Genomic DNA, 27,732 nt, shown 5'->3' on the forward strand with positions numbered 1-27,732 from the left:
TTATGAGTGTAAAATACACACCAGATTTCAAAAACTTATATAAAAAATGTAAAATATTAATAATTTTTATATTGATGACATGTTGAAATGATAATATTTGGAGGTTAAATAAAATATTAAAATCAATTTCACCTGTTTCTTTTTTGCTTTTTATAATGTGGCTGTTAGAAATCCAAAATGACAAATGTATCTCACATGGTATTTATATTGGATAGCACTCAACTGTATGTTTGTCTCTTCTTAGGGGTAGGAACTGGCTCTAATACATCCTTATCTCTTTGTATTTCTAAAGCTCAGTACACAGGGAATGATGGAAATACCTGATGCTAGTCCTCAGAACTTGGGGCTGGAAAACAAGGGTCCAACAGACATCATTACATTATTTGGTTTTTCCATCCAGGAACTTGGCATCTCTCTCTACTTAACTCACTTTTTCTATTTAAGAAAACTCTCTTTAAGAGTTTTCACTTTTAACTCTACTTAACTTACTTTTTTCTATGTCTTATTGATTCTTACAGATTTTCTTATAGAACACAAGCATCTCATTAAATTTATTTCTAAGTATTTTAAATGAGATATTTTACCCTTATAGTTTCTAATTAGTTATTACTTATACCAGTAGTGAATGCTATAGATTTCTGCTTATTTTCTTGAATCTTTCCACTTAGTCTTACTAATTTTAAAATTAGCAAGACTGTATATTCCTATTATATAATTGCAACAACTGCAATAAAGATTTTTTCTTATATACTTAATTTTATTTCTCTCTCTCTCTCTGTCTCTGACTCCCTCTGCTCTGGCTAAAATATCCAAAGCAGTATTAAAATAGTATTAGTGGTGAAGAGTGACCTCATTTATTCCTTAAAAACAGGAAAGCATCTCTGCTTCTCCACTAGCTAAAGATAGATATTCTATTATCTTGTTGTTATTATTATTATTAACAATAATAATATAATAATAAAATAAATATTAATAAATAATATAAATAATAAAATATAATATAAAATATAATTATAAATAAATATAATTAAATAATAATATAATAATAATTAATAATATTATTATTATTCTATTATCTTGATTTTAATGATTTTTATTAAGAATGGGTCTTGGGCTTCCCTGGTGGCGCAGTGGTTGAGAGTCCGCCTGCCGATGCAGGGGACACAGGTTCGTGCCCCGGTCCGGGAAGATCCCACATGCCACGGAGTGGCTGGGCCTGTGAGCCATGGCCGCTGAACCTGCACGTCCGGAGCCTGTGCTCCGCGGCGGGAGAGGCCACAACAGTGAGAGGCCCGCGTACAGCAAAAAAAATAAAAAATTAAAAAAAATTTAAAAAGAATGGGTCTTAAAATTTATGAAATATTTTAATCTATTACAATTATCCTGTTTATTTTTTGTTAATCTACCTATATGGTATATATTTATTTTTGAACCATTCCTGAATTACCCTTATGCTTGTGATATGCTGCTCTTTTAATAATAATGTCATATAGTGTTATGAAGAGTGTTGACCTTGGAACCATCCAGCATGGGTTCATGTTCTGCCTCTGCTAGTTGTAAGCTGTGTGATCTTGAGCAAGTTACTTAGCCTCTCTGTGTCTTCATTTTTTTAAAATTTTTTTAATTTTAAAAAAAATTTATTTTATTCATTTTTGGCTGTGTTGGGTCTTCGTTGCTGCGCGTGGGCTTTCTCTAGTTGCGGCGAGCGGGGGCTACTCTTCGTTGCGGTGCGCGAGCTTCTCATTGCAGTGGCTTCTCTCATTGTGGAGCACGGGCTCTAGGCGCACGGGCTTTAGTAGTTGCGGCACGCGGGGCTCAGTAGTTGTGGCTCACGGGCTCTAGAGCACAGGCTCAGTAGTTGTGGCACACGAGCTTAGTTGCTCCACGGCATGTGGGATCTTCCCGGACCAGGGATCAAACGTGTGTCCCTGCATTGGCAGGCGGATTCTCAGCCACTGTGCCACCGGGGAAGCCCTTCATTTTTTTAAAAATTAATTAGTTAATTTGGCTGCGCTGGGTCTTAGTTGCAGCACGTGGGATCTTTGTTGCGGTGTGTGGGATCTTTTTTAGTTGCTGCATGCAGGATCTAGTTTCCTGACCAGGGATCAAACCTGGGCCCCCTGCATTGGGAGCATGGAGTCCTAACTGCTGGACCACCAGGGAAGTCCCTCTGTGTCTTTATTTTTAATGATAGTATCTGCCTGTGCTGTTTATTTACCTATTGCTTCTTAGCCCAAGCTCACCTATATGTTCTATGATGCACCAGGATTTTTGTGAGGATTATGTGAGTTAACTTATGTAAAGTGTTGGAACAGTGCCTGACACTTAATATTAAGTAAATACTTAATAATGTTAAGTGTTAATATTATTATCATAATTTTAATTATTCTCTTACAGAATTCTGTAGGCTAGTATTTGACTTGTGATTTTTGCATCCATATTCCTGAGATCTCTTTTTGTAATATCATCATATGATAAGAGGTGTGGGTCTTTATCTGCTATTGTGAACAAATTGGGAAAATTCCCGTTTTTCTCATGTTCTAGAACCATTCATATAATATGGAACAGAATTATCTCTTTAAGGAATGGTTGGAAATATTACACAGTAAACCTTCTGGGCCAGATGTTGTTTGGTAATTTTTGATAGTTTTCTCAGTGTCCTCCTTAATTGTTGCTCAATTCTTGCTTTTTATTCTGTTTTGAATTTTTTAAAGGAAAAAAATTGTAGTTTAAACTTTTGATCAGGTATCAGATTCATTAGTCTATAGTTATGTAAAAAAAATTCCCTTGTATTTGTTAAATCTCTGTGATGAGTTTTAAAATTGGGGAGATAAATATGTTCACTGTCTTGATTGTGATGATGGTTTCACAGATCGATACATATGTTAGAATTGATTAAATTGTATACTTTATGTGCAGTTTATGTATGTCAATGATAGCATAATTTTAAAAAGTCTACCAATTGCATAAATCTTTTCAAAGTACAAGGTAACATTTATTAATTCCATTGTTCATGATTTCTGATTTTTAGAATTATCTCCTGAAATATTATACAAGAAATACATTTTATTATAGATAAAAAGAGATGGTGCATGCAGGAGGTGTTAGTGATTCATTTTCTGATAATAGGGTATACGATTTGTTTTATGTCTACTATACTACCTTGATTTCATTGTTCCCAGGCTGTTCTTTTAATATTTTAAAAAAGGAAAATATAGATGGAGATACAGTTTTTTTCTTAGGCCATTCTTGTTGTTTTGGGGCCAGGAAACTCTGCGTTTAGGGAAGGTGTGTAAGTGGAAAGATCTGAGGTCTGGCCTACGTAGCAGAGGCCCTTGGGTGTGACTTAGCTATGGATTGAGGTGGAAGGATTGAACTGGAAACAGAAGGAGCCAATAAGCTTTCTGGGAAGGTACATCAGGAGTTACTGAAAGAAGTCTGAATAAGAAAACAAGATACTATCTGGAATTCCTTTATACTCTACCACTTTGCCTAGCCAAGAGTGAAATCCTTGATGATGAAGACACTCTGCAGAGAGACCCTGCAAGGCCAGGGCAAGGCTTGACTCCACTAGCCACTTTGGAGGTGGATCAGAATAGTGACCAGTGCCTTTCCACAAAGTTAAGTGTGAGGCTTCATATTTAGAACAGGGGATTCAAACTCTTCTTAAGGAATGCTGAGCTTCTAGCTTAGTTACACCAAGGCAGAGATCTTGCTATTTCTGAGGATGTTTTGATGCCATCTGTTTGACACAGATCAACCCAAATTTACTGATCATTCTGGGCACAGCTTGTGCGAACCACTAAAGGGGGACAGAAGTACATCTGATATGGTCCCTGCTCTTAAAGAATTTAGAATGTAGTACAAGAGACAGACAGTAATTATGGTAGTAGCCAATACTTCACCTGCATTCTTCTAGGTACTGTTCTAAGGTCTTTATATATATTAATAACAGTCCAATGAGGTAGGTACTATTTTCACCCCCTAAAATAGGGGAGGAGGAAATTGGGACACACAGAAGTTAAGTAATTTTCACAGCTAGTAAATGGCAGCACCAGGATTGGAACCAAAACAGTGTGGCTTTAGAGTCTTTGTTCTTAACTTTATCTTGTAGAGCAGTAGTTCTTACAATGTGGTCCCCAGATCAGCAGCAGCAGCCCCATCTGGAAACTTACCAGAAACATGTATTCTTTGGGTCCCACCCAAGACCTACCGAATCACAAATTCTGGAGGCGGTGCTTAACATTCAGTGTTTTAACAAGCCCTCCAGGTGATTCTGATGCCTGCTATTTGAGAACCTCTGCTAGAGAAAAGCAAAGCATACTATGAAAAGTGTCAGAAATTAATCTTCCCAATGGGTAGCAACTGGATATGGTCTCTCTCTTAAGTTCCTAGCCTTCTGCACGGCATCTAGTGTAAAGTAGGCATCAAAAAATACAGATGGATGATGCATACATATGAATGAATATATGGAAAAGTGATGTTTGAGCTGGGGTCTCTTACCACCTATCAATTGATGCAGACCAAATAGGAGAAATGTTCCCCGAAACCGTGAGACCAGCAAGGAGGTGATTGTGATACTTTTGGCAAGGTATGGTAAAGGTCTGCACCAGCACAAGGAGCCATCAGAAGAATGTCAGGGAGATCATGCGAGAGCAGTTCAGGAGGTAAACATGTCAGGTCTTTGTGAACAGCTGTATAGGGGAAGAAGCAAGGGAGAGAGAGAAACTGTCATTTCTGGGATGAAGGTGCCCTTCACAGAGACAGGAGGTATAGGACAAGCACGTTTGTGGGGGAAAGATAGAGTTTGGATTTGGACTCTTGAAATTTGAAGTGCTGGTAGATCCAGGTGGAGCTGTCCAGCAGACACTTGGAAATATGAGTCTGAGACATGGTTGGAAATAGAGATTTGGAAGGATAGTTGAGTCATAAGAATGGATGAGACCTTTAAGGGAAAAGTGGAGAGTGGAATGAGAAGAGAGGTGGGTTTGAAACCATGGTGAACACTGTTATTTAATGAATCAAAAGCAAGAGGGGGGCCCTTGAAGAAGGCTGAAAAGGGCTTAGGCAATAGGAGACCTCAGAAAATGCTGAAGCCAAGTAGAAGCCTCAAAAAGGAAGGAGAGGCAAAGTGTCAGATGCTGCAGAGAAATAAGAGTTGAAAATTATCCTTTGAATTTCGACACAAAAAGTGTTTTAAGTGACATGGTGAGGGCAGAAACGGATTGACTGAGTTGAGGCGTGAGCTGTAGATGAGAAAGTGGAGACAGGTGTTTCCCAGGTCCCGCAGGTAGAGCTCAGGAGCTGCACTCAAGTTGAGACTGCGACATCTTCCAGGGTAGGCAGCCTCTTTCATATCTGTGGTCTCAGCGCCCGGTAGTCGGCCTGGAAGAGAGGGTGGCGTCAGTGAGTTCAGTGACTAGGGACGGAGAAAGGCTTCGCGGAGGCAATCGCTTTGCAGCCGAGGCTTGAAGGATGAGGGTGATTGGGAGGAGAGGTGGGAGGCAGGGCCCCTGGGTGACGGGGCTCTCGGAGTGTGTGAGGGTGACCTGGGAATGAGGTGGAAATGTGCGCGTGGCCCTGTGTGAAGGGGGGAGGCTGTGTGTAGGCTTGGAGGGACAGGTTTGGGGAAAAGACAAGGCCGGAGGTTGCTGCGGGGGGTTGTCCTCCCGCCCCGCCCCACTTAAGCCACTGCGTGGTTCCGCGGCGCCTCTACCGGAGCCCTCTCGCCGGGCTGCATGGCGACGGGTGACCGCCAGGGGCCGCTGCCTCCGGTCCCCGGTGCCCCCGCCCCTCTCCATTGGCCTTTGTTGCTGTCGGAGCGCCCCGTTTGACTCGTTCCCGTCCGCCCCCTGGGCCTGGCGGTCGCGCCTGCGCACTGGCAGCGGGCCGGGCGCTAGCTGGGGGAGCTGCTGCAGGCTCCGCGGCGGCGGCTGCAACGGAGGCTGCGGGGGCGGCGGCGCGAGCGGCCGGGCTTGGGGGGGGTAGCCGAGCCCGGCCCGGGAGCCCAAGCAGCTAAAGTGCGGGGTACCTAGGCCCTTCACGCTGGACTCCACAGTCTCCGGGCCGCCTGACCTCCGCACGGGTATATGGGATGGAAGCGGGACCCTCGGGAGCAGGTAAGGGCCCCCGGCAGAGGGGCACGGTGCATGCTCCAAGGACTAGGGGACTCCCGCGTGAAGAGCAGGATTTCCGACTGAGGAAAGGTTTCCTGAGTGAGGAAAGGGGCTCTTATGAGATGGGGGGCCCAGTTTGAAGGGGGCTGTGTGCAGTTCCGGGGGAAACCTTGTGAAGGGAGCTCAGAGACGGGGGCCATTTATCAAAGGAGGCTGTATGCACTCCTGGAGGTGGGAAGTGCTCTGGGAGAAGGGCCTGAACGCACGTAAGGACACTCGGAGATCCCGGGAGGCCTAGGGAGAGGCCCGGCAGGTGGCAGGGGGCGGGCCCCAGGTGTCCAGGAGAGGAGGGGGTCGACACAGATGGGCCCAGAGCTGCCGCATGCCGGGGGCGGGGGCTCAGCCGGGCTGGGCTGGGCTGATGTCTTTTGGGAGAAGGCGCCAGAGCTGGGCTGTGAGCTCCGTCCCAGCCGGGCCTGACGCGGGGGCGAGGGTCAGGGGGCAGTGGGTGGGGATCCAGCCCCGGGATCCCCCCCCCCCAGTCTAGGGAGATGGAGCGGAGGCGCCGGAGCATGCGCGGAGGTGGCAGCTGGAACGGGTTGCCCGATGTGGTGGGGGCGTGGCCGCCCGAACCCCCCACCCCCAGACCCGCAGGTTGGATTGCAAAAAGGAGCGCACTGTTGGGCTGCAGTCTCTCTTAGGTTATGCTGGCAGAGTACAAGTGGAAATGGGCCCCTTCCCCATCTTGGGGCTCTTGCACTTGGCCCTGAAAACCTTCAGTCATAATTTGCCAAGAATAGGTTGAGGGAAACTGCTAAAGTGCCTTATTCTGCCACTGGGATGAGGAAAGACTGGGATGGAAGCAATGTTTTAGGTTATGGACGGGTCCCCCTTGAAGACAGGCCTTAAAAAATGTGTTGGTTACTGAGGTACCAAGGCCAGGACCAGGTTTACCTAGAAGGGGTTTTCTGCCTGGTTTGCACGGTCCAACAGTGAGCAGAATTGGGATCTTTTAATCCAAGGAAAATGACCTCTCTATTGAATGTCTCCTGAGTCGACAGCCTAATCTTTCTATACCTTAATATTTTTATGTTTGTTGTCCCCCACTGAGTATCTTTTCTTTTTCCTCTCTCTACTCCCCAGAAACTGTCAGGGCCATGTTATTAGACCCAAGGTCGTCAAGCTAGCCTTTTGTCACAAATACGTTGTTTGGGGTAGGGGGAAGTCTATAGCCTTCACCATGGTGTCCCAGGTGATAGCCATAACTTCTCCTTATTTACAATCAGGAGAAAAGGCGGTAAGAATAGAGGAGAAACTGAGGCAAGGCTGCCCCAAGAAGACCAGAGTCCCTGGATGTGTTGTGTAGTGGTGGCACCTCCTGTGTCCTGTCTCTTACCCTTTTGATGGGAGGAGCAGTCTGGACCTGGGAATCCTTTAGGTCTTGTCTCACTACTTCCTTCCATTTGATCTCGGAGTGGGAATAGGATTTCCATTTGGGACAGGAATTTCATTTCTGGTTGAAGCATCTTTGTCTTTTATACCAGATCTAATCCCCTTAAGGAAATAGCTCCTGCCGACTCAGACTCATTCTTGGAGTCATCCATTCAGTGATCTATAAGTACTTAGTGACTACTTTCCCTGGGACAAAAACAACCTTGTAAAGGCTGTGTAAGCCTTAAGGTGGAATGCAGGGAGCAACTGACTTCAGAAAACTACTTCCTCCTTCCCTTAGGCCCCTTTCTCCATTCCAGGAGCTCTCGTGGTTTTCTGGGCTGGAGACTACTTGCAGCAACCCAGGGACTAGAGTAGTAGAGGTCCCAGAGGTCCAGATGGATTGCTGGGAGCTGGCACCCATACCAGATTGATCTATTATGGTGAATTTCTAATAGCCTCTAGAGTGATGAAAAAGTTGACTTTTTCTGATTCATGTTACATATTTATAGCTTCTAGGGAAGGAACTAGAGCCTGGTATCTGGAGTTGGCTGTAGCCTAATGAGGCAGGCTTTACCTCATCAAAAGGTGTAATTGAAATTCATTCTGGAAGCTGTGAGTGGAGGGATCCCATAACTGCCTCCTTCCTAGGCTCGGACTATTTTCTTGGAGGTTTGAGGACACAGTACGTACACAAAGCAAGGTATTGTTGCTGGCTTCACTGGGCTTATGGCCAGGTGTGCCTTCTGTGCTCAGGTGTGTTACAAGTACATATACTGGACTGGGAGCTCCCAGAGGGTAGAGGTGGTGTCTGATTTATCTGTGGAACCAACCAATGTCTAGGCCCTGACACAAGTACGTCTTTATTTTTTGAATTGAATCACATTCCAGTGTGAACATAAATGGTTAAGCACATGTGTGGATATTTAATAATTTGTGTGTACTCAGTGTGTGGACAAATTCTTTTTGGAGCGATTGGCCCTTTACTCTTTGCTTACTGGACAGCTAACCCAACCTTGAGTTTGTCTTTTGAGTGGGCTGTCTAGCTTATTGGGAGGTATGTGTGCCTCAGAACTGCAGGGAAGGAATCCCTGAGCCAGGCCTTTCAGCTCTGTTACTTTTCCTTCTCAGGGCTGGTTGAGGATGGGGGAGGGGGAGTGTCCTTTTCATAGCCCCTCCCTCCATGCTTTTGTCTGCAGGGAAGGGCCCCGCCCCTTTCCCCCAAGGCCCAAGCTTTGTCCTCTGTGCTGGGGCCCTCATCTGCATCACAAAGTGGCCGTCTGTCCCTGTCTGGCTCTGAAGGGAAGTGTCTCCCTTTCTCAGACTAAAAGCTGGGGGCAGGGTGGGGTTAGGGGAGGAACTTTGTACTGCTGTAAGGCTTGCAGGGGAGTGGAGTGGGAGAGAGGTTCTCTCTTCCTCCTGCCTTCCCTAGTTTGGGTATGAAGGGGAGGGTGGGGGCTCCTTGTTTTTCCAAAGCCTCCTAGGAGTGGAGGGTGCCTAAGGCTAAGTCTGGTGTGTAGTCCTGTTTCTGGGAAAGAGAAGGTTTTGAGGCTAGAGTGTCTGTCCCATCCCCCATCATTTCTACCCAGCCCCTAGCTCTAGGGGATGTCTTTCTCCCAAGGCTCCTAACAATTATTCAGCCTGGGAGGCTAAGGAGGTGAATGGAATGTAAGAACTTGGGGAGGGAAAGGGTATCTCTTACCAGCTACTTCCACTAGGGTCATGTTTGTCCTGTGCTGGGTTTATAATTGTTTCTGAGCAGTGTGCAGGTGTTTGTGTGCTGTGTATGCTTGTGTGTTCTTTGTGGTGTGTCTATGGATCTGTTTGTTAATTCATTTAGTATCTGTATATTGAACACCTATATGCCAGGCGCTGGAGATTCAGCAGTGACCAAGGCAGATACAGCCTGTATCTTTGAAGATCTCACAATCTAGGCTGGTGAGGGGTATGTGTATGAAGGTACACTGTCCAGGTCTAAGTATGTGTTTGGATGTGTATGTCTATCTATGGCTTGTGTATAATTTCTGTTCAGCTCTTTCTGGGGTATGTGGCCAGGTGCTAGTAGTTAAGCTTTCACTTCCCCAGGTAGCTGAATCCTGAAGGCCTTTTCTCCCCAGACTGGGCTGCCATTCCCGTCTGTGTTTCCCTGTCTGTGGAGTAGGGTAGGCTTGACAGGTGGTTAGAAGGAGACACAGCAGCTTAGCTCTGGAAAGCAGGCCCCTCCCTTGAATGGTTCTGACCTCTTCCTGACCCCCCTGCTGAGGATATGCCCCATCCCCCCAGCCTCGCCAACTGTGAAAGCAGATCTCTGGTAATGGGAGGTTCTGGGCTGTTTTGTCCCTCTTTCCTCCCACCTGGGCTGGTCCTCTGCTGGCAAAGACAATAGTAGATGCTGAGGGAGGGTTCTCTTAGGCAGTTTCCTCTTTTCTTCCCTTTCCCCTCAAGCTAGAAGATAAAACCAGGGGCAGCAATCAGACTGGTGGCAATAGAGGAGAAAGTAGTGGGAGTTCGCCCTGCCCTAGCCCTTTCCCAAGGGCTGCCTCTGTCTTAAACCCCTTCTGCTACTGTCTGGGCCCTCTGTGTAGAAGGAGCTGTGGGCCTGGAAAGAATCTTGTATTCTTCTTCCCAGAAGCAGTAATCTCGTCTTCTCCAGGATGCTACTGTCTGCCCCTCCTTCCCAAATCCTCTACTCTAGTTTACTCTTGCCTTAGTCTCCTATATTTAGCCTGTCTTCATTCCCTAGCTTTTTCTTCTTTTGAACTTCTTCATTGTCTCCCCACTTGCAGCCTTGCTTCTTGCCCAGGCTCTCAACTCTAAACTGTCTTGCCCCAGCCCTAACTCCAGCCTTTCCTCCTTCCCAGTTCAAGCATTTTTGGGCTGTGACCTCCAGTTCCAGCCTCTTCACCAGCTCCGTGTTTCAGCCTCTCTCCTTTCCTTAGTCTCCAAAATCCATCCTTTTAGCCTTTTCTCCTTTTCTGCTCCATCCTCAGCCATTCGGTTGCCTTAATCTTTTCTCAGACACTGCCCTGTTCCTTGCGTGGCCTCCCCCCATCCGCCCGCCCCAGCACTTGGCCTTCTTTAGGTCTTCCTCCTGCCTGCAGTGCAGAGAAGCATTAAGATGATACTATTTTGTGTTCTGGATGGTGATGAGTGAAGTGAGCATCTGGCTGACAGATAATAAGGCTTTCTTGGTCTGCTAGATAACCTGAAGGAGTCTTCATCTAGTAGAGGGAAGAAAGAGTTTTGTTACTAGAGCCAGATTTAGCCCGTCTACTTAACATGTAATAGGAAGATATTACATACTCATTTGATGAATTTAAGATAGACAACAAGGGTAATTTTCCTAACTGGAAAGAGTTTTTAAAAAATGAGCCTGGGTTGTTTCAGCCAGTGGAAGCCCTCAGTTGGGTTGGGTAGTCAGGAAAGAGGCTTTTCCTACACTTTGCTGCTCCCGTTCTAGGAGGCCTTGTGCCTTCTCTGATCAGAGTGGTAAGGAAATTACCAGACTCTACCCTCACCAGCCTCTCTGTCTTGTAGCTGCAGGCACCTACCTGCCCCCCCTGCAGCAGGTGTTCCAGGCACCTCGCCGGCCTGGCATTGGCACCGTGGGGAAACCAATCAAGCTTCTGGCCAACTACTTTGAAGTGGACATCCCTAAGATTGACGTCTACCACTACGAGGTGGATATCAAGCCGGATAAGTGTCCTCGCAGAGTCAACCGGTAAGTAATGCACGTTTAAGCCACTAAGTCCAGTAGTCCTTATTTTCCTGAGTCTCACAGCCTTAAAAGAGAATCCAGAGGGGTAAAAGAAAAACTAGTAGAGGGTGATATCACCAAATTCAAGAAAGTTCTTGAGGAAGAGATTCTAAGTAAGGTAAATGTTGAAAAATATCACTGGATTTGGCTATTAGGAGACAATTGGTACCTATTGCCACAGTAGTTTCAGTAGAGGAGTTGGGCTAGTAATCTAACAGTGAGTTAAGGAATAAATGGAAGGCAATGTGGTAGGGATAGTGAGAACAGATAGCTTTTTTCTAGATAGCTTGATAGTGAAGCATGGGGAGAGAGGGAATATGTTGGCTAGAGAAGATTATAGGGGTCAAGTATAGTGCCTACTGCATTTCATTATTTGTTGAAATGAATAAATGAAAAGTTTTTAAGAATGAGACATGGGTATGTTTATAAACCGAGAAGGAGCTAGTGCAGGAGAGGTTAAAGGTACAAGACAGAGAGGAGAGGAGTGAGTGGGATGTCCTTGCTGAGGCAGGAGGACACATATATATATGCACAATGTAAAAAAAAAATTTAATATTACAGGAAGAGTAGCAATGAAAAATGTCTCGTATTACCCTGGCCTCCTGTCTCCTAGTCCCTTTCCCCAGATGCATTCATTATTACCATTCTTGAGTACACTTCCAGATATTTTTCTATACATATGCAAGCCTATATGTTTACAGAACATTTTTAAAGCACACAGAATACAGAATCTTATATACACTGCTCTGCACCTTGCTTTTTTCCACTGAACAATATAATTTGGAAAGTAATATATATCAATACCTACATATTTGTCTCATTCTTTTGCATAGCTTCATAGATATTCCATTGAATGGATATATTATAACCTATTTAATAAATCTATTCAGGAACATTTAGGTTGAGTCTAAACTTTTGCTACGAAAGTGAAACTGTGTAGAATATTAATATAGATACATTTTTGCACTCAAATACAAGTGTATCTGTAGGATAAGTTCCTAGGCTGGAATTGCTGGCATAATACATTTAAAATTTTTGAGATGTTACCAGTTTTTTTTAAGGTAAGTTGTACCAATTTATACTCCCATCAGTAAGGTATCATCCCATATCCACACCAATTCAGTATATTGGATTTTTTAGTTGTTGGCATTCTGATAAGTAGAGAATTGTATCTTGGTCTAATTTTAAATTGTATTTCTCTACTGAGTGAAGTTGAACATATTTTCAGATGTTTAAAAATTATATATGGAAGGGATATTTCAAGTGTGAGAGGAAAGAAAGAGGAAAAGAGGCAAGTGTATATAAATGTATTTGTTTATATGTCTGGGAACTTGAGGGTGGCCTTGCCTTCTATGTTCTACTCCTTTCAAAATTATTAAAGATGCTTTTTGATCTGAGGTAGGAGTGGATTCTGTCGTTAGGCGGGTAGTGGAGAAGGTTTGACACAATCTATGAGGATGGAAGTGATCAGAGATATGAAAAAGATTGCTGGGCAGCACTGAGGCCTAATTGGCATTAAAACCATGTGTTTACAGTTGCTTCCAATGTATAGTTTGAGTCTTTTTATCCAATAGTATTCAAGAGCTTTGGTTTAGAAAGCGAAGAGTTCAGATAGTTGGATGGACTGGGATTTTGAAGGCTAGATGGATACTCTGGAATCTAAGTAGCAGAGCACAGGAACTGAAATCAGGAAAGAGATGATAATGGAGAGAAAACAGGGTGGTAGGACTAAGGACTTCAGAGAGATGGAAGAGGTGAGGTTCTTCTTCCACACTTTATTCCTATTCCAATTCAGGGCTCTTCCCATCTACCTTTCTTGATTATCAGCTTGGGGATTGGAGCAGCCTAGATTTTGTTCCTGATTCTGGACAGACCCTGAGATTAAGCCCTTCTCCCCTCAGCCTCCCCCTCTGCTCAGAAGGCACTCACAACCACTCTTTTAGGTCCTTCGGAGCCTGGGTGATCCGAGGACCAAAAATATCACCTGGGAGCGTATTAGAAACGTAGAATTTCAGACTTTGCTCTAAATCTGCTGAATCAGAACCTGCATTTTAGATCTCTAGGTGGTTCATATGAATGTTGAAGCTTGAGAAGCACTGCTTAGAATAGAGATTAGTAGCTGGTAGGACAGAATATAGTAGATGGGACATTGCCTGGAGTTTAAATTACTTCCAAGAGCTTGAAGTAGTAGTGTTTCAGCTTCCACTGGCCTTTCCCATTCCCCACAGGGAAGTGGTGGAATACATGGTCCAGCATTTCAAGCCTCAGATCTTTGGTGATCGCAAGCCCGTGTATGATGGAAAGAAGAACATTTACACTGTCACAGCACTGCCCATTGGCAATGAACGGGTAAGGTTGGGAGTCAGGCTGGACCTATCTGGGGAGGGACAGAACTCAACTAAGCCTGTTTGCAGTCTGGCAGTCCAGAGATCCCTTTCGTCTTTTGTGCTGAGAAAGTGTGTTTTAGGGTGAGGGATGGGTAGGTGCTGATGTTTATTTAGCCTCTTGTATGTCTGTCCCTGTCCAAACAGACTGAGATTAGACTTAAAATAGACCTAAGGGACTTCCTACTAAGTGTGGTTGAGAGGGACAGATACACTGAGCCAAGGTGGCTGGAGACTAAGGGGCTGGATTTACTCTGAAGTTTTCATTGTGAGTCCCTATCAGATTAAGAAGCAGATTCTGGGAAACCTATGGGGTGAAGGATAATAGGGGCAAGGCAGGGAATATTGGACTGTGGGACAGCATCAGCAATCTTTCACCCCTTTCTCTTTCCTGAAGGTTGACTTCGAGGTGACAATCCCTGGGGAAGGGAAGGATCGAATCTTCAAGGTCTCCATCAAGTGGCTAGCCATTGTGAGCTGGCGCATGCTGCATGAGGCCTTGGTTAGTGGCCAGATCCCCGTTCCCCTGGAGTCTGTGCAAGCCCTGGATGTGGCCATGAGGCACCTGGCATCCATGAGGTACTGGGTGTAGTTAGTATCTGGGCTACAAGTGGTGGCAGAAGTGCTGTGGGAGGAGGAGGGGAATGAGCGTATATTAAGGTCCCACCGTGTGCCTTTCAAATAAAAAATTCTTTGAAGCCCTACCATATACCAGGCAAGTGTGCATATACATTTAGATGGTTTAAAGCTTTGGCCCTGTCCCTTGTAGATATCTTTGGACCTCACCCCATCTGTCCCTGCAGGGCAGTAAAAGGGGAGAGACTTGCACAAGGTCAGTCACACAACTAGTAAAGGATCAGAGCTGGAATTAAAGCCCTGGTGTCCTGCCTTCCAGGCCAGGGCTCCTCCGTGCCCAGGATGCCTCACAGGGTGGGGGCCTGTGCCCGAGGGACCAGTTCTCTGCCTGTCCCTGCCAGGTACACCCCTGTGGGCCGCTCCTTCTTCTCACCGCCTGAGGGCTACTACCACCCGCTGGGGGGTGGGCGCGAGGTCTGGTTCGGCTTTCACCAGTCTGTGCGCCCTGCCATGTGGAAGATGATGCTCAACATTGATGGTGAGTGGGGAGAGCTATGGAGCCAGGGGCACCCTGAGTCCAGTGACCACACTCCCAGCCTCATCCCTCCCAGCTCTGTAACCACACTCCTAGTCTAATCCCTACAGCCCTGGGACCCCTCCCCCATCCCAATACCCTATAAAGAAGAGGGTGTAAAGAGCAGTGCTTCCATTTATTCTGGAAGACAGAACCTGAGCTGAGCTGTACTTACCATGTCCCCACAGTCTCAGCCACTGCCTTCTACAAGGCGCAGCCAGTGATTGAGTTCATGTGTGAGGTGCTGGACATCAGGAACATAGATGAGCAGCCCAAGCCCCTCACGGACTCTCAGCGTGTGCGCTTCACCAAGGAGATCAAGGGTGAGGACCCAACCAGGCGGGGAGGGGAATCAGTGCTACTTTCTCTTTAGTCCTAAAAGGAAATCCCCTTGGGATATATTCAGGGGAGAGGCCAAGCCTGGGCACATGAACAACCTTTTCCAACCCTGACAAGCAGTGTGTGTGTCCCAGGCCTGAAGGTGGAAGTGACCCACTGTGGACAGATGAAGAGGAAATACCGCGTGTGTAATGTTACCCGCCGCCCTGCCAGCCATCAGACGTAAGTTGACAGGGCTGCTAAGCCATACTGTTGGTGGAAGAGGGCCGATATTTCAACATACTCTGTTCACTTTCTCTGCACCCACACCTGGCCCTGAGGATGAGCCCTGTTTTTGAAGATAAGCTGTGGGAATTTGGCATCCCTCCCCTAACCTTCCCAGATCCATTGATACTCTCCCTACCATTTTTACCTTCTTGGTCTCCACCTTTCCTTCTTGGGCCTTTACTGGAGAGCAGGTGTCTTTCTCTGGCTTCTTTCTCAGTTCTATAAACGTTAGGATCTCTCTCAACTTATTCTTCCTCCTGAAAAAGCAAGTTGATATCCTAGGCTAGACCCTTGGGAAAGTTGTCACTGATTCCATCTACGTCCTTCACTTCAGACTGTGCTGGACTGTGAGTGCCTACTGTGTGTCAGGCTTCATGCACAACACTAGACATACAGATGAGTCAGATATGATCTGACCATTGTGGAACTTGCCTTTCAAATCTTTGGCTTCACTCTTGGAGCCCTGTATTTCCTCTGCTTCCCTGTGAGTGGTGGGAGTGCTCAAAGAGGTTGGATAGGGATGAAGTCAAGTCTGGCGCTTCCCATGGTTGTAGGTCTAGAAAGGTGTTACTGAATGCTAGGCTATGACACTTCTTTCCCTTCCCCCAAACAGGTTTCCCTTGCAGCTGGAGAGTGGACAGACTGTGGAGTGCACAGTGGCACAGTATTTCAAGCAGAAATATAACCTTCAGCTCAAGTATCCCCACCTGCCCTGCCTGCAAGTTGGCCAGGAACAAAAGCATACCTACCTGCCCCTAGAGGTGAGACTGCCAAGTAATGGCCTGGCTGGGGAACAAGCACGGTACCTGCACACTGATCATCAGAGGTCTATTCTTCCATTTGTAGTCTCTCATCATTTTTAGGTTTGGAAAATTGATGTTCTGAGAGGTCATTCTGTGAAATGTAGGCCTCATTCTTAACTGCTGAGTTCTTTACTTATCCCGCATCCTGCTCTCGTATTCTTTCAGGACTGCCAGGCAGAGGCGAAAGCTGTATTTACTGTTTAATAAGTAATTAGTTCATTCAGTACAGAGATTTCAGATACCTACACTCATGTCCTCTTAATTTCTCTTTCCCTGTCTGGAGCTCGGGATCTAAATGACCTAAAGATACAAGTATACTTTATTTTACAGAAAATGTACATGAACGTTACCTATAACGTGAATCCTGTATCCCCAGTGATCAATGTGTTCCTTTTTTTTAAAAAATTAATTAATTTATGTTTGGCTGCATTGGGTCTTCATTGCTATGCGCGGGCTTTCTCTAGTTGTGGCAAGCGGGGGCTACTCTTCGTTGCGGTGCACGGGCTTCTCATTGCGGTGGCTTCTCTTCCTGAGGAGCACAGCCTCTAGGTTCACGGGCTCAGTAGTTGTGGCTCAAGGACTCAGTAGTGGCTCACGGGCTCTAGAGTGCAGGCTCAGTAGTTGTGGCGCATGGGCTTAGTTGCTCCGCGGCATGTGGGATCTTCCCAGACCAGGGCTCGAACCCGTGTCCCCTGCATTGGCAGGCATCAGATTCTTAACCACTGTGCCACGAGGGAAACCCAGTGTGTTCCTTTTGAAAAAGTTTTCGCTCCAAGATTTGTCATATTTTTATGCTTCAGCAGACCTTTGAAATTCTGCAATTAAGGAAAGAATAGTAATGCTCTTAAGTCATTACTTAAGTCATTACTTAAGTAATGCTTTTAAGTCATTTGCATTAAGTCATAGAATGCAAATGGAGAACCACTGGGCTGTATTTGGTTTTCTATACACTAGCCAAAATGTCTAATGAGAAACTGTCTCTGACTGCTTCATTGTCTAGTCTAGTGCTGCTCAAAGTGTGGTCAGTGGACCAAGAGCATAGGTATTACCTGAGAGCTTGTTTGAAATGTAGAATCTCAGGTTCCACCTAGACCTACTGAATCAGTATCTCTTTTAACAGAATCTAAAGAGGATTCATATGAACATTTAAGTTGGAAAAGCACTAGCCTAGATGACCGTCCTCTGTTCTAGCAGCAGGAGTCAGATAGCTGGGACCAAAACTTAAGCCTTCTTTCTGTGAGCTTCTGGGATTTCAGAACTAACCAGAGGAAATTAGGCTGAAGGAAGAAGAGATCCCAAAGCCCAAGAACTCTGACTTAGTAATAGCTGCTGATGCACAGAAAGTGGGATGAAGACAGTATGTTCTCTGAGATGTAAACAGAAGTCTTTAATGGCAATTACAGCTAAGTAGATAGGCTTTGGGTAATATCTACTGCAAGCTGAGATTTGTTAGCAAATTGACATTACTTCTGTTTAAACAATAGTTTCCAAGGTGAATAACTTATGTATTTTGATTTTTACTGTTGCTTGTTTATTTAACAAATATTTATTGAACTCCTACTATGAGTCATACACTCTTAGGTGTGGGGAAAGCAGAGATTAACAAGACAGATAAAGTCCCTGCTGTCATGGAGCTTATAATCTAGAAGGGGGAGATAGATAATAAGTTGGTAAATAAGATAGTTTCAGTTGGTGGTAAGTGCTATAAGAATAATAAAACAGGTTAAGGGGATAGTCATAAGGGTGGAGCGGGTTGGAGATTCACTTTAGTTATTGTGGTCAGGGAAGGCTTCTTTTTTTTTTTTCTTTTTGGCCACACTGACGGCATGTGGAACTTCCTCAACCAGGGATCAAACCTGTGCGAGTGCGGAATCTTAACCACTGGACCACCAGGGAAGGCTTCTTTTAGGAGACATTTGAGCTGAGTCCCAAATTATGAGATAGAACAACCTTTTACAACCTGAAGGAAGAGCCTTCCAGGCAAGAGTTTAATAGTGAGTACAGAGGCTCTAAAGCAGCAGGGAGCTTGGATCTTCTTAGAGAGACAGAAGGCTTAGTGGCTGGTATGTAGTGTATGAGGGGAGAAGTAGTAGGAGATGATTTTGGAGAGAGGTACAGGGTCAAATCACATAGGCTATTGTAGGTGATAGGATTTTTTTAGAATTGCTTTATTGAGATATAATTCACATTCCATAAAACTCACCCTCTTAAAATGTACAATTCAGTGGGTTTTAGTTAATTCACAGAGTTGTGCAACCATTACCGTTGTCTGATTCTAAAACATTTTCATTGCCCCCAGAAGAAAGCCCATACCCATTAATAGTCACTTACCATTCCTTCTGCCCTCCTCACCAGCCCCTGCTAACCACTGATCTACTTCTGTCTCTGTGGATTTGCCTATTCTAGACATTTCATATAAATGGAATTATATAATATATGGCCTTTTTTTAAGTGGCCTATTTCACTTAACGTAATGTCTTCAGGGTTCATCTATATTGTAGCATATGTCAGAATTCCCTTCCTTTTTAAGGCTGAATAATATTTCGATGTATGTATATACCGCATTTTGTTTGTCTGTTCATTCATTGATGGACACTTGGGTTGCTTTCACCTTCTAGCTATTATGAATAATGCTGCTATGAATATAGGCGTACAAATATTTGTTCTAGTCCCTGCTTTCATTTCTTTTGAGTACATACCCAGAAGTGGAATTACTGGGTCATATGGTAATTCTGTGTTTAATTTTTTGAGGAATCACCATACTGTTTTCCACAGCAGCTGTACCATTTTACATTCTCACCAGCAATGCACAAGGGGTCCGATTTCTCTACATCCCTGCTTTAGTCTTTTTTCCAGTGTTGATTCTGTAGTTGAAATTATCCGTAAAGAGTTCTACAACTTAAAGTTACCTTCAAGAGAGCAACCTCACAAATTTTAACAATTCTGGATTTTCATTAAGGGAATTGACTAATTCTTTGAGGTACAGAGTCTAAGGGCAGGTGACCTTGTCCTGGTTTTCCCTACCATTGTTCAGCATGAACTCTGGAAGTTAGGCAGAGAAGCAGTACTTAGTGTATTGGCCCTATGGGAACAAGTTTTACATTTCATTTCATCTAAATCCTCACAACAGCTTCAGGAGACAGCTAGTGCTTTTTCCGGTGGCTAAAATTAAAGAAGCAGAGCCTTAGAGTGGTTAAGAGTCCTACCCAAGGTAGCATCTTCTAGAATTGGCAAAGCTAGACTTCAAACTCAAGTGTTCTTGAGTTCTCTCTACTTTGCCAAAAGGCTTCCTGTTCACTGCTTCCTGAATATAGTATATTGGGCAATGGAAGTCTTATATATCACTAGGAAGTCTTTTCTGATCTCCATTGTGTTCTCTTGGGCCCAATACAGAGAACCATGTGGCAGGATGTTCCTCACACCAACAGAGCACACTGTCAGTCAACAGACAGTGATTTCTATAGTCCAAGGGCTCAGTGATCATCTGTAGGCTCGGGCTCAAGAGTTGAGTCACTGCTGGTTCTCCTGGTGTGTTGCAGTGTGGAACGACTGACTGCCTGCTACCATTGGAGAGCTGTCTGCTACCTAGGCATCCAGTGTGTGTGTATTGAGTTTTTTTAGTCTTAAGAAGAGCTCTAGACTAGGTCCTTTGGTAAATAATAATTTATGCTACAACTTACTGAGTGTTTACAATGTTCAGAACTGTACTTGGTTCTTTAAGTGCTTTATTTAATTTAGTCTCCAGACAGTCCTAGGAGATTGTTACTGTTCTCCCTATTTAATATATGAGCCCTGAGCCCAGATCTGCCTCTGGATCCCAAGCTCTTAATCACAAAGTGGCTGTATTACCTTTTGTATTGCACGTGGATATTTTCTAACTTACCTGTCTATGAACAAGGAATTTTCTAGTCCATTTCCCAGGACTGACAGCCAAGTCCTCTTTCCTTACTATGGGGCTCCGGGTATAGGGTGAACTATACTCAGGCCAGCGGTACGTATTCTTGTTTCCTTAGGTCTGTAACATTGTGGCTGGGCAGCGCTGCATTAAGAAGCTGACTGACAACCAGACTTCAACCATGATAAAGGCTACAGCTAGATCGGCCCCAGACAGACAAGAGGAGATCAGCCGCCTGGTCAGTGAGGATGCAGAGAAACGTATGCTTGGTTGCTCAGTCATGGGAGTCCCTGGTAGCACAGATGCCTTTCTGCCCTGGCAGGACCCTTAGGAAAACAAAAGTCTGGATTTGTTACCTGGGACTCCATAGGACTGCTCTTGCTTCTTGACCCTGTAGCTACTTTGTTTCCTATCTCTTTTTCTCTCCTGTATTACTTCCCTATGTTATCCATTCCCACTTACCTCATCTTCCACTTCCCCCCAACCCCTTTTTTAGGGCTATTTCTTGCCAGCCTCAGCTGTTCTTCAGGGCTTTCTGCTTGGGACCTGGAAGGTGAGCAGTATTGCCAAGCTACTGCTCTCCTGAGATCCCCTTCTTTTGTCTTACAGATGAAGAATGCCAGCTACAACCTAGATCCCTACATTCAGGAATTTGGGATCAAGGTGAAGGATGACATGACGGAGGTGACGGGGCGAGTGCTGCCGGCGCCCATCTTGCAGTACGGCGGCCGGGTGAGCAGGGTCAGGGCCAGACAACATCTCTGGGACATGTGGGGGGAGGTTGGGTTGTATAGCCCGTGGCTTTTGCTCCCCTACGCACCTGGCTCTACTGAGGCTCACCTGGATGCCCCCTTTGCCTATCCCCAGAACCGGGCCATTGCCACACCCAATCAAGGTGTCTGGGACATGCGGGGGAAACAGTTCTATAATGGAATTGAGATCAAAGTCTGGGCCATTGCCTGCTTCGCACCCCAAAAACAGTGTCGAGAAGAAGTGCTCAAGTAAGGAGGTTGGGTGTATGGATGGAAGGGTGGGAAGGATCCTAGAGCTGCCTAACTTCCTCTACTCCCAGGGGGCCACGATTTGATCTGTAGTCTGTTCTTTCTGAGTCTTGACTCTCCCCACCTGTGCTGTCTGGCTCACACTTCTGCCTGCTTCTTTTCTGTCCATCTGTGGTCAGGAGTCTTGATAAGGAGCCATATCTGCGTCAGAGATGATGATTTCAGGACATGAATCTCCTAAGGGAGACCTGAATTATTTTATTGTTATAATTATTAACATGGATGGTAAACAGTAGTAGTGATGACTATAATGTTTGTGCCAACATTGTACCTAATTTTATGTTCTCTTATTTCATCTTCACAGTGAGTAGGTGGTGGTATTTCCATTTTCAGGAGACTGAGGCTCAAAGAGGTTAAGTAACTTGTACAAGGTTTGCATATCAAGAAAGTGTCAGATTGGAATCAAATCAGTTCTGAGGTTTCAAAGCTTATATTCCTAATTGGAAATAAAAGTTCAGCTGGTACTCTGAGCTGTCCTTTCCTGTGCACAGAATTTGTTCAGTCGGGTCCAAGTGACCTGAATTAGGTGAACATGAATTGTAAGGGCCTCTGAGCCACCTGTGGCTGAGTGGCTGGGAGTAGATGATAGCAATGAAGAAAGTGATATAGCCAAATGGTTTAAAGGAACAGTTTAGGGGAGTAATGGTCTTGAATGAGTGAATAAGTAAGTGAAGAAGTCACCAACCCTTCCCCTGCAGTCTTCTTTTTTTTTTAACAGCTTTATTGAGATATTTTTCAAATACCACAAAATTTACCCATTTAAAGTATACAGTTCAGTGTTCCTGCAGTCTTTTGAAGTGGTAGCTTTTTTTTTTCTCTGGATCTGGAGTAAGGTCAGTGCACTCTGGGGCTGAGAAAGAATCAGTGGAGCTGACCACTTCGGGCAGTGATGAGAATTAGTAGAGATGTGTGCCCTGGTGGGTTCAGCTGGCCTTGGGATTTTCATAAGAATTAGTTACAGCAGCTCCTGATGAATATGGAGACTCTGGCCCTCCTTCTCCCCTCACAGATACATAACTACTTCCACACAATTATAGTTTCTCTTAAATGTGTTCCTCTTGTCTCCTTTCCTGGGTTCTTGGGATTTTAGCCCCATTTAAGCCAGGCTGCTCTTAGCCTTGGCCAGGCTTTGGAGGGCTGGTCCTTAACCAATATTAGAAAGGCTCTCAGCGCTGTGCCTTTGTGTCACATTGTTGGTAGCTCCACTCTTGGTGTGTTTCTCTCTCATTCCCGTGTCCTTCCCCTGTCCCATTCTTTTGAGAAGCAATTTGTTGTTTTGGATATTTTGGGGTACAGAAACTGATAAACCTAGAATCTCAGAGTTGGAAGGAGTCAGTTCATCAGACAGCCCCTTCTTGCAATGATCCCTAGATTCAGGGAGTAAAAATGTGACTTGTACACCTGGGTCAGTGTACCCAGTTGCATGTATGGTTCTGGGCTAAAGATTAAGATTTGAGAGTTTTCGGCTGTGGCAGTGGATGAGATTGTCCAGGGAGAATGTGCATAGTGAACAGAGGCTGAAAATAGAACCCAGAGAAACCAGAAAGGAAATAGAACAAAGTTCCTACATGTGTATGAGGGAATGGGATCCAAAGCACAGGAAAAGCCATCCTTTCCACTGAGACAAAAGGGGAAGAGATGAGGTGGAGAAATTGGTAATTGGGGAGGTATAAGGGAGTCCTAGGGTCAACCCTCAGAATTTTCTTCTGGCTAAAGAAGCCGTTACCTCAGCTGTATCACTTTTAGGACAGGATTTTAAGACTTTCTCCATCCTAGAGTTCTCTAAACACTTTGTGGCCCCCAGCACTGGACATAATATCCCAAGTGTGATCTGGTAATAGAAGATAGGGAAAACCACTTTCCTGGAAGTAAAGACCCACTTATTGATGGAATCTGGTAACACCTTGGCTTTTTAAATAGCTATACTGTAGTTGTATACAAAGCAGAGAAATGGAAGAAACACTGTTAGGTTGTCCATCAGAGCCCTGGCTCTTATTTACATGAAATAATAGGTTATATTTTTTATTCTAATGTTTATTTGAAAGAATTTTTTAAATTAGAATAATATGGAAAACATCCATGTGTCCATCATCCAGAGTATTGTCATATTTATTTTATCCTTTTTAAAAAGTAAATAAAATAGTAAAGATAAATTTGACATTCCTTTATATTCTCCATTCTAGTCCCGTTCCTCCTTTCTGATGCAGTCACTGTCATGAATTATTATAACCTTCCTACCCAATTTATGTATTTTATATACCTATATGTATATAAGTGATTTAAAATTTTATACAACAGTGTTGTACTATATTAATCTTATGGGTTTTTTTTCTTTTTAACTAATAAGTAAAAAATTTATTTCCTCGCTGTATAGGCTTTTAAATCCATCTTATTGATATTTATATGCTACATAATAACATCCCCTAAACGATTGCTTTTATTCTCTATTTGTACATTGTTGCTTTTAATCTAAATGCAGGACTTTCACAATTGAATTTCCTGCTGCTCCTTTCAGTCTGTCATTATATTTATGTAGCTCGATTTTTTTTTTTAATCTGTTGCATGTGAACCCTCTCTTCCAGCTTTGTCTTCCTTTCCTAGGGTAAAGCTCTAAAGGCAAAAGAAAGAAGCTTGTTTAATTATTTGCTCTCAGGCTTCAAAGAACCAGTAGGGGAGGAGGGAGCTCATTTTTTTCTGAGCATCTCCTGTGCTCTGATCACTGTTGGAACCTTATTTATTTTAATTTGAGCCAAGAGGCCTTCCTCTTGGGCATCTTCCTATTGCTGTAGACTTGAAACATAGGAACCAGCTGCTTGAATGGGACAACATGGGGGACTTTGAGAATTCCCACAGATCCCTTCTCTGGGCTCCCTCAGCTCTCTGCTCATACCATTGAACACTTGGCAAGCTCTATCTTGTCCTATCCAACTGTAAATGTGCTTTTTACACTAGATGTGATGATGTCTCATTCATCTTATAATCTGTCAGTGCCTGTCATAGTGCTAGGCACCTAAGATGGAGGCATTTGGTTAGAGGTATTAAAGTGGGACTTACCTGCCTCCTGTCATGACCATACTTGTGCTGCAGGAACTTCACAGACCAGCTGCGGAAGATTTCCAAGGATGCAGGGATGCCCATCCAGGGCCAGCCTTGCTTCTGCAAATATGCGCAGGGGGCAGACAGCGTGGAGCCCATGTTCCGGCATCTCAAGAACACCTACTCAGGGCTGCAGCTCATTATCGTCATCCTGCCAGGGAAGACGCCAGTGTATGGTACAGTTCTGTTGGGACAGTGATTACGGTGATAGGACTCCTCTCAGGGTAGCTCCCTGGAAGATCCTAGGGACGACTCAGTGTGGATTCTTGACTCTAGCCAGAGCTGTTCCTTAGTGTCAGTGCTCTTCTTAAAGGAGAAATATTAGACTACATGAGCCAGTTAGTCATCTCTGGTCCTGTTTACCTGCTCACAGTCCTTCCCAGTAACATTTACTGGGGTCCTCTGTGTGCTGGTGTGTATGCCAGGCTAAGCTGAGCTGGATACAGAGATGAGTCAGTCCAGATTCCTATTCTCAGGAGTGCATTGTCTGTCAAGACATAGGGCAGCACACCCAAGCAGAATTTGTGGTGGTTCTGTTGGTGTTCCACTGCTGGGAATGATGGAGACTTTTTGAGAAGCTTTCCCTCTCTTTTCCTCTCTTTTAAGAATGAGAATGACTATATACATCTCTGACTCAGTGCTCTTCTCTTACTCTTTTTCCTCCACGTCTCCTCTTCAAAGGAAGAGGTGTCTCTCCTTTTATCTTACTCAACCCACGTGTGCTCTTGTTTCTATTCCTTCCTTTTACCTTTGGGACCCTTGAACCCTCAAACATCTTTAGATTCCCCACCCTAGAGCACTTTACCACAGTCATGCCATCTCCTTTAGCTTTTTTCTTCCTATTTTTTTGTTTTTCTTCATCAACGTTTTTAAATGAGTTCTCTACATTTTCTACCCCCACTTCCTCACCAGCCACTTACTCCTTAGCCTTTTTCATTATTTTACCTCTGCCATTCTCCTAAACCTCCTCTGCAGAGGGTCACCAATGACCTTTCTCCTCTTGACTTCTTGATATTTTCTCCTGTCTCTCCTTAATTGTTTTTGTCATTACCAGGAATGCCTGGCATTTTCCAGATTTCTGTAGTCTGCCCTCTCTGCCTTTTCATTCTAGTGAAATTCTCATCCATTTCAGTTGTTTCAGTCACCAACTATTGTTACTGTATGTTATATTGTATTATTAAAATCTTGATTCCACCCTTGACCTCTCTGCAGTTCCGATCTCTCCCTTTGACCTATCTCCTTTCCACAAGAGTTTATTGATCACCTACTGTGTGTGAAAAGAAACACCGCTAGATCCTGAATACATTGGTATGTGCTCTCTGCTCTTACGAAGTGTTTTGGTGAACCATTTCTTTACTAGCTTGTCTCCTCTGTCTACCAGTAAGCCCTTCTCTTTACTTTTCTCTTCTGTGTTGGCATCACAGTTGCTTCTGGGTACCTTCATCCAGACTTTGGGGACAGTCTGTCTTCTCTTCGCCTCACCTCTAATGCTCTTTTTTACAGTATTAAGGTGTATTCCCTGCTCTCCACCCACTCTTCTCAATTTAGTTCTAACATTTCTTCTTAAATCTTTCTTGTATAGGTTACTGGATGAGACTTTTTGTGATTGTACTCTCAAAAAAACCCCAAAAACCTTCATTAGCCCCCATTCACAAAATAAAAGTTTTTTAGGGCCCTGATCTTAGTTTAACCTTTTCAGCTTCAGGTACTGTTCCCTTTGCCACACATACCAGAAAGATGACTTGTTCTGGAGTTAGATAGAACTGGATTTTAATCCTGGCTATGCCAGATTACTGTCTTAGGCAAATTATCTAACCTTTCTCAGCCTCATTAATTAATTATATAAAATGCAGCATCTAACACCGTGCCTGTGACATAGTAGATGCTCTAAATGCTCATTCCTTGTCTCTGCTGTCTAGTCTCTGGTTTTGCTTACATCATTTGCCTTTGCCTAGAATATTTAAGTACTCTTTTTATCCTCCACCTTGCCCTTAAAATTCTCTATCTTTCAAGTCCTAGTTTAAATGTACTTATTCCTGGAAGCTTTCTCTTGTCATCCTACCTACAGGATTAACTTGTCTCTTTTTGGATTCCTCTAGAAATTGTATCAGGCTGCTGATCAGTTACGGTCTTGCTTGATATTGTTTTGAGCATGGAGTGGATCTGATTCTGCTCTGAAATCTTCTTCCCTCTGCACATATATACCCAAGGTAGAGCCTTCCGCTCACATGATACTCAATACTTATGGAAGTTGGTTCACCTCCAGTCCATGTCTCTCTTGGGCCATAAATTGGTGTCCCTTGTGATTGATAAAGTGGAGTGTCTTTTTATATTTCTATTGGCTGTTTCACTAGCCTCTTTTGAGAAGTGCCTGCTCAAGTCTTTTCCTTTTTTCATTGGCTTCACTACCTTTTTCTTATTGATTTATCGGATGTTTTTTAGGAGAACTGCCTTGAGTAATTATCCATGTTTCTGGTTTCCTCCATAAAGGGAGAATCCAGTGTTTTTGGCCTGCATGTGGAGTATAGTGCGGCATGCTTGGAGAAGTCAGTGCTTACTCAGAAAATTTTCCCTTCCCTGGGCTCAGTCATGTTATACCTCTCGCCAGTCTCATACCTTGATTAGGACCTTGGGTTTCTTCCACTTACATGCTGTTCTTTGATTATATTGAATACCACTTAGGTAATGGGGGCATTGCCTAGGAATTAAGCCTGCAGATAAGAGGAACAGTCAGATTCTTTTAAAGATCCTTCATCCTCCTTCCTGGTAGGCCAAGTGATGGTCAAAGCAAGGTCCATATGCATTGTGATTGCCCTGAGAGTGTAAAAGGATAGTGTCACATTTGTCCAGTTCTAATCTGCTACCATACCTCACCCTGTTCTTAGTATTTTTAACTCCTTCCTCTCCACTAAACTGGTACAATTTTTTTAATGTAAACTTTTTATTGAAGTACGGTATACATATAGAGATCTTTTGTGTTCAGTCAATTAATTCTCACAAAATGTCTTAGCAAGGTAACCAGTACCTAGTTTTGATAGTAGAACATTACCACAATCCCAGGCTACCAATCACTACAACTCCCCATCAGTGTTAACCACTATTATTTTGGCTTCTAACACCATAGATTAGTTTTGACTGTCTTTGAACTTTATATAAATGGAGTCATATACCATGTACCTTTTTTTGTGTCTGGCTTCTTTCACTCAACATTATGTTTGTAAGATTTATCCGTGTTTGTTTAGTTGTAGTTTGCTACAGTTTTTCCATTATATGATAATAACACAATTTACATGTATTTATACATTCTACTGTTAATGGACATATTTGGGTTGGTTCCAGTTTTTACTATTATAAATAATGCTTCATTGAACATTCTTGTACATGTCCTTTGAACATATATGCCCATTTCTATTGGGTGTGTAACTAGGAGGGA

At 44.1% G+C, this 27,732-nt stretch overlaps 1 protein-coding gene across 4 annotated transcripts in view; it reads left to right on the forward strand.

Annotated features, from left to right (window-relative positions):
* The first annotated feature begins 5,925 nt into the window (after positions 1-5,925).
* The window catches only part of LOC307174755 (protein argonaute-1), a 30,276-nt gene continuing 8,469 nt past the window's right edge, over positions 5,926-27,732 (forward strand). The window contains exons 1-12 of one of the 4 annotated variants that reach the window (XM_079899080.1): positions 5,926-6,119; positions 11,085-11,268; positions 13,533-13,653; positions 14,086-14,267; positions 14,666-14,802; positions 15,027-15,161; positions 15,312-15,399; positions 16,058-16,205; positions 20,261-20,380; positions 20,752-20,874; positions 21,010-21,143; positions 24,291-24,475. In XM_079899080.1, coding sequence (XP_079755206.1) covers positions 6,095-6,119; positions 11,085-11,268; positions 13,533-13,653; positions 14,086-14,267; positions 14,666-14,802; positions 15,027-15,161; positions 15,312-15,399; positions 16,058-16,205; positions 20,261-20,380; positions 20,752-20,874; positions 21,010-21,143; positions 24,291-24,475 — 1,582 coding nt within the window. In that variant the 5' untranslated portion in view covers positions 5,926-6,094. Of the gene's footprint in view, positions 6,120-6,144; positions 6,216-11,084; positions 11,269-13,532; positions 13,654-14,085; positions 14,268-14,583; positions 14,803-15,026; positions 15,162-15,311; positions 15,400-16,057; positions 16,206-20,260; positions 20,381-20,751; positions 20,875-21,009; positions 21,144-24,290; positions 24,476-27,732 lie in introns of those variants that run through there. The other 3 variants (XM_079899082.1, XM_079899081.1, XM_079899083.1) reach the window with 3 other exon arrangements.

Source organism: Stenella coeruleoalba (assembly GCF_951394435.1).
Source record: "Stenella coeruleoalba genome assembly, chromosome: 1".
In the NCBI taxonomy this organism is placed as follows: domain Eukaryota; kingdom Metazoa; phylum Chordata; class Mammalia; order Artiodactyla; family Delphinidae; genus Stenella; species Stenella coeruleoalba.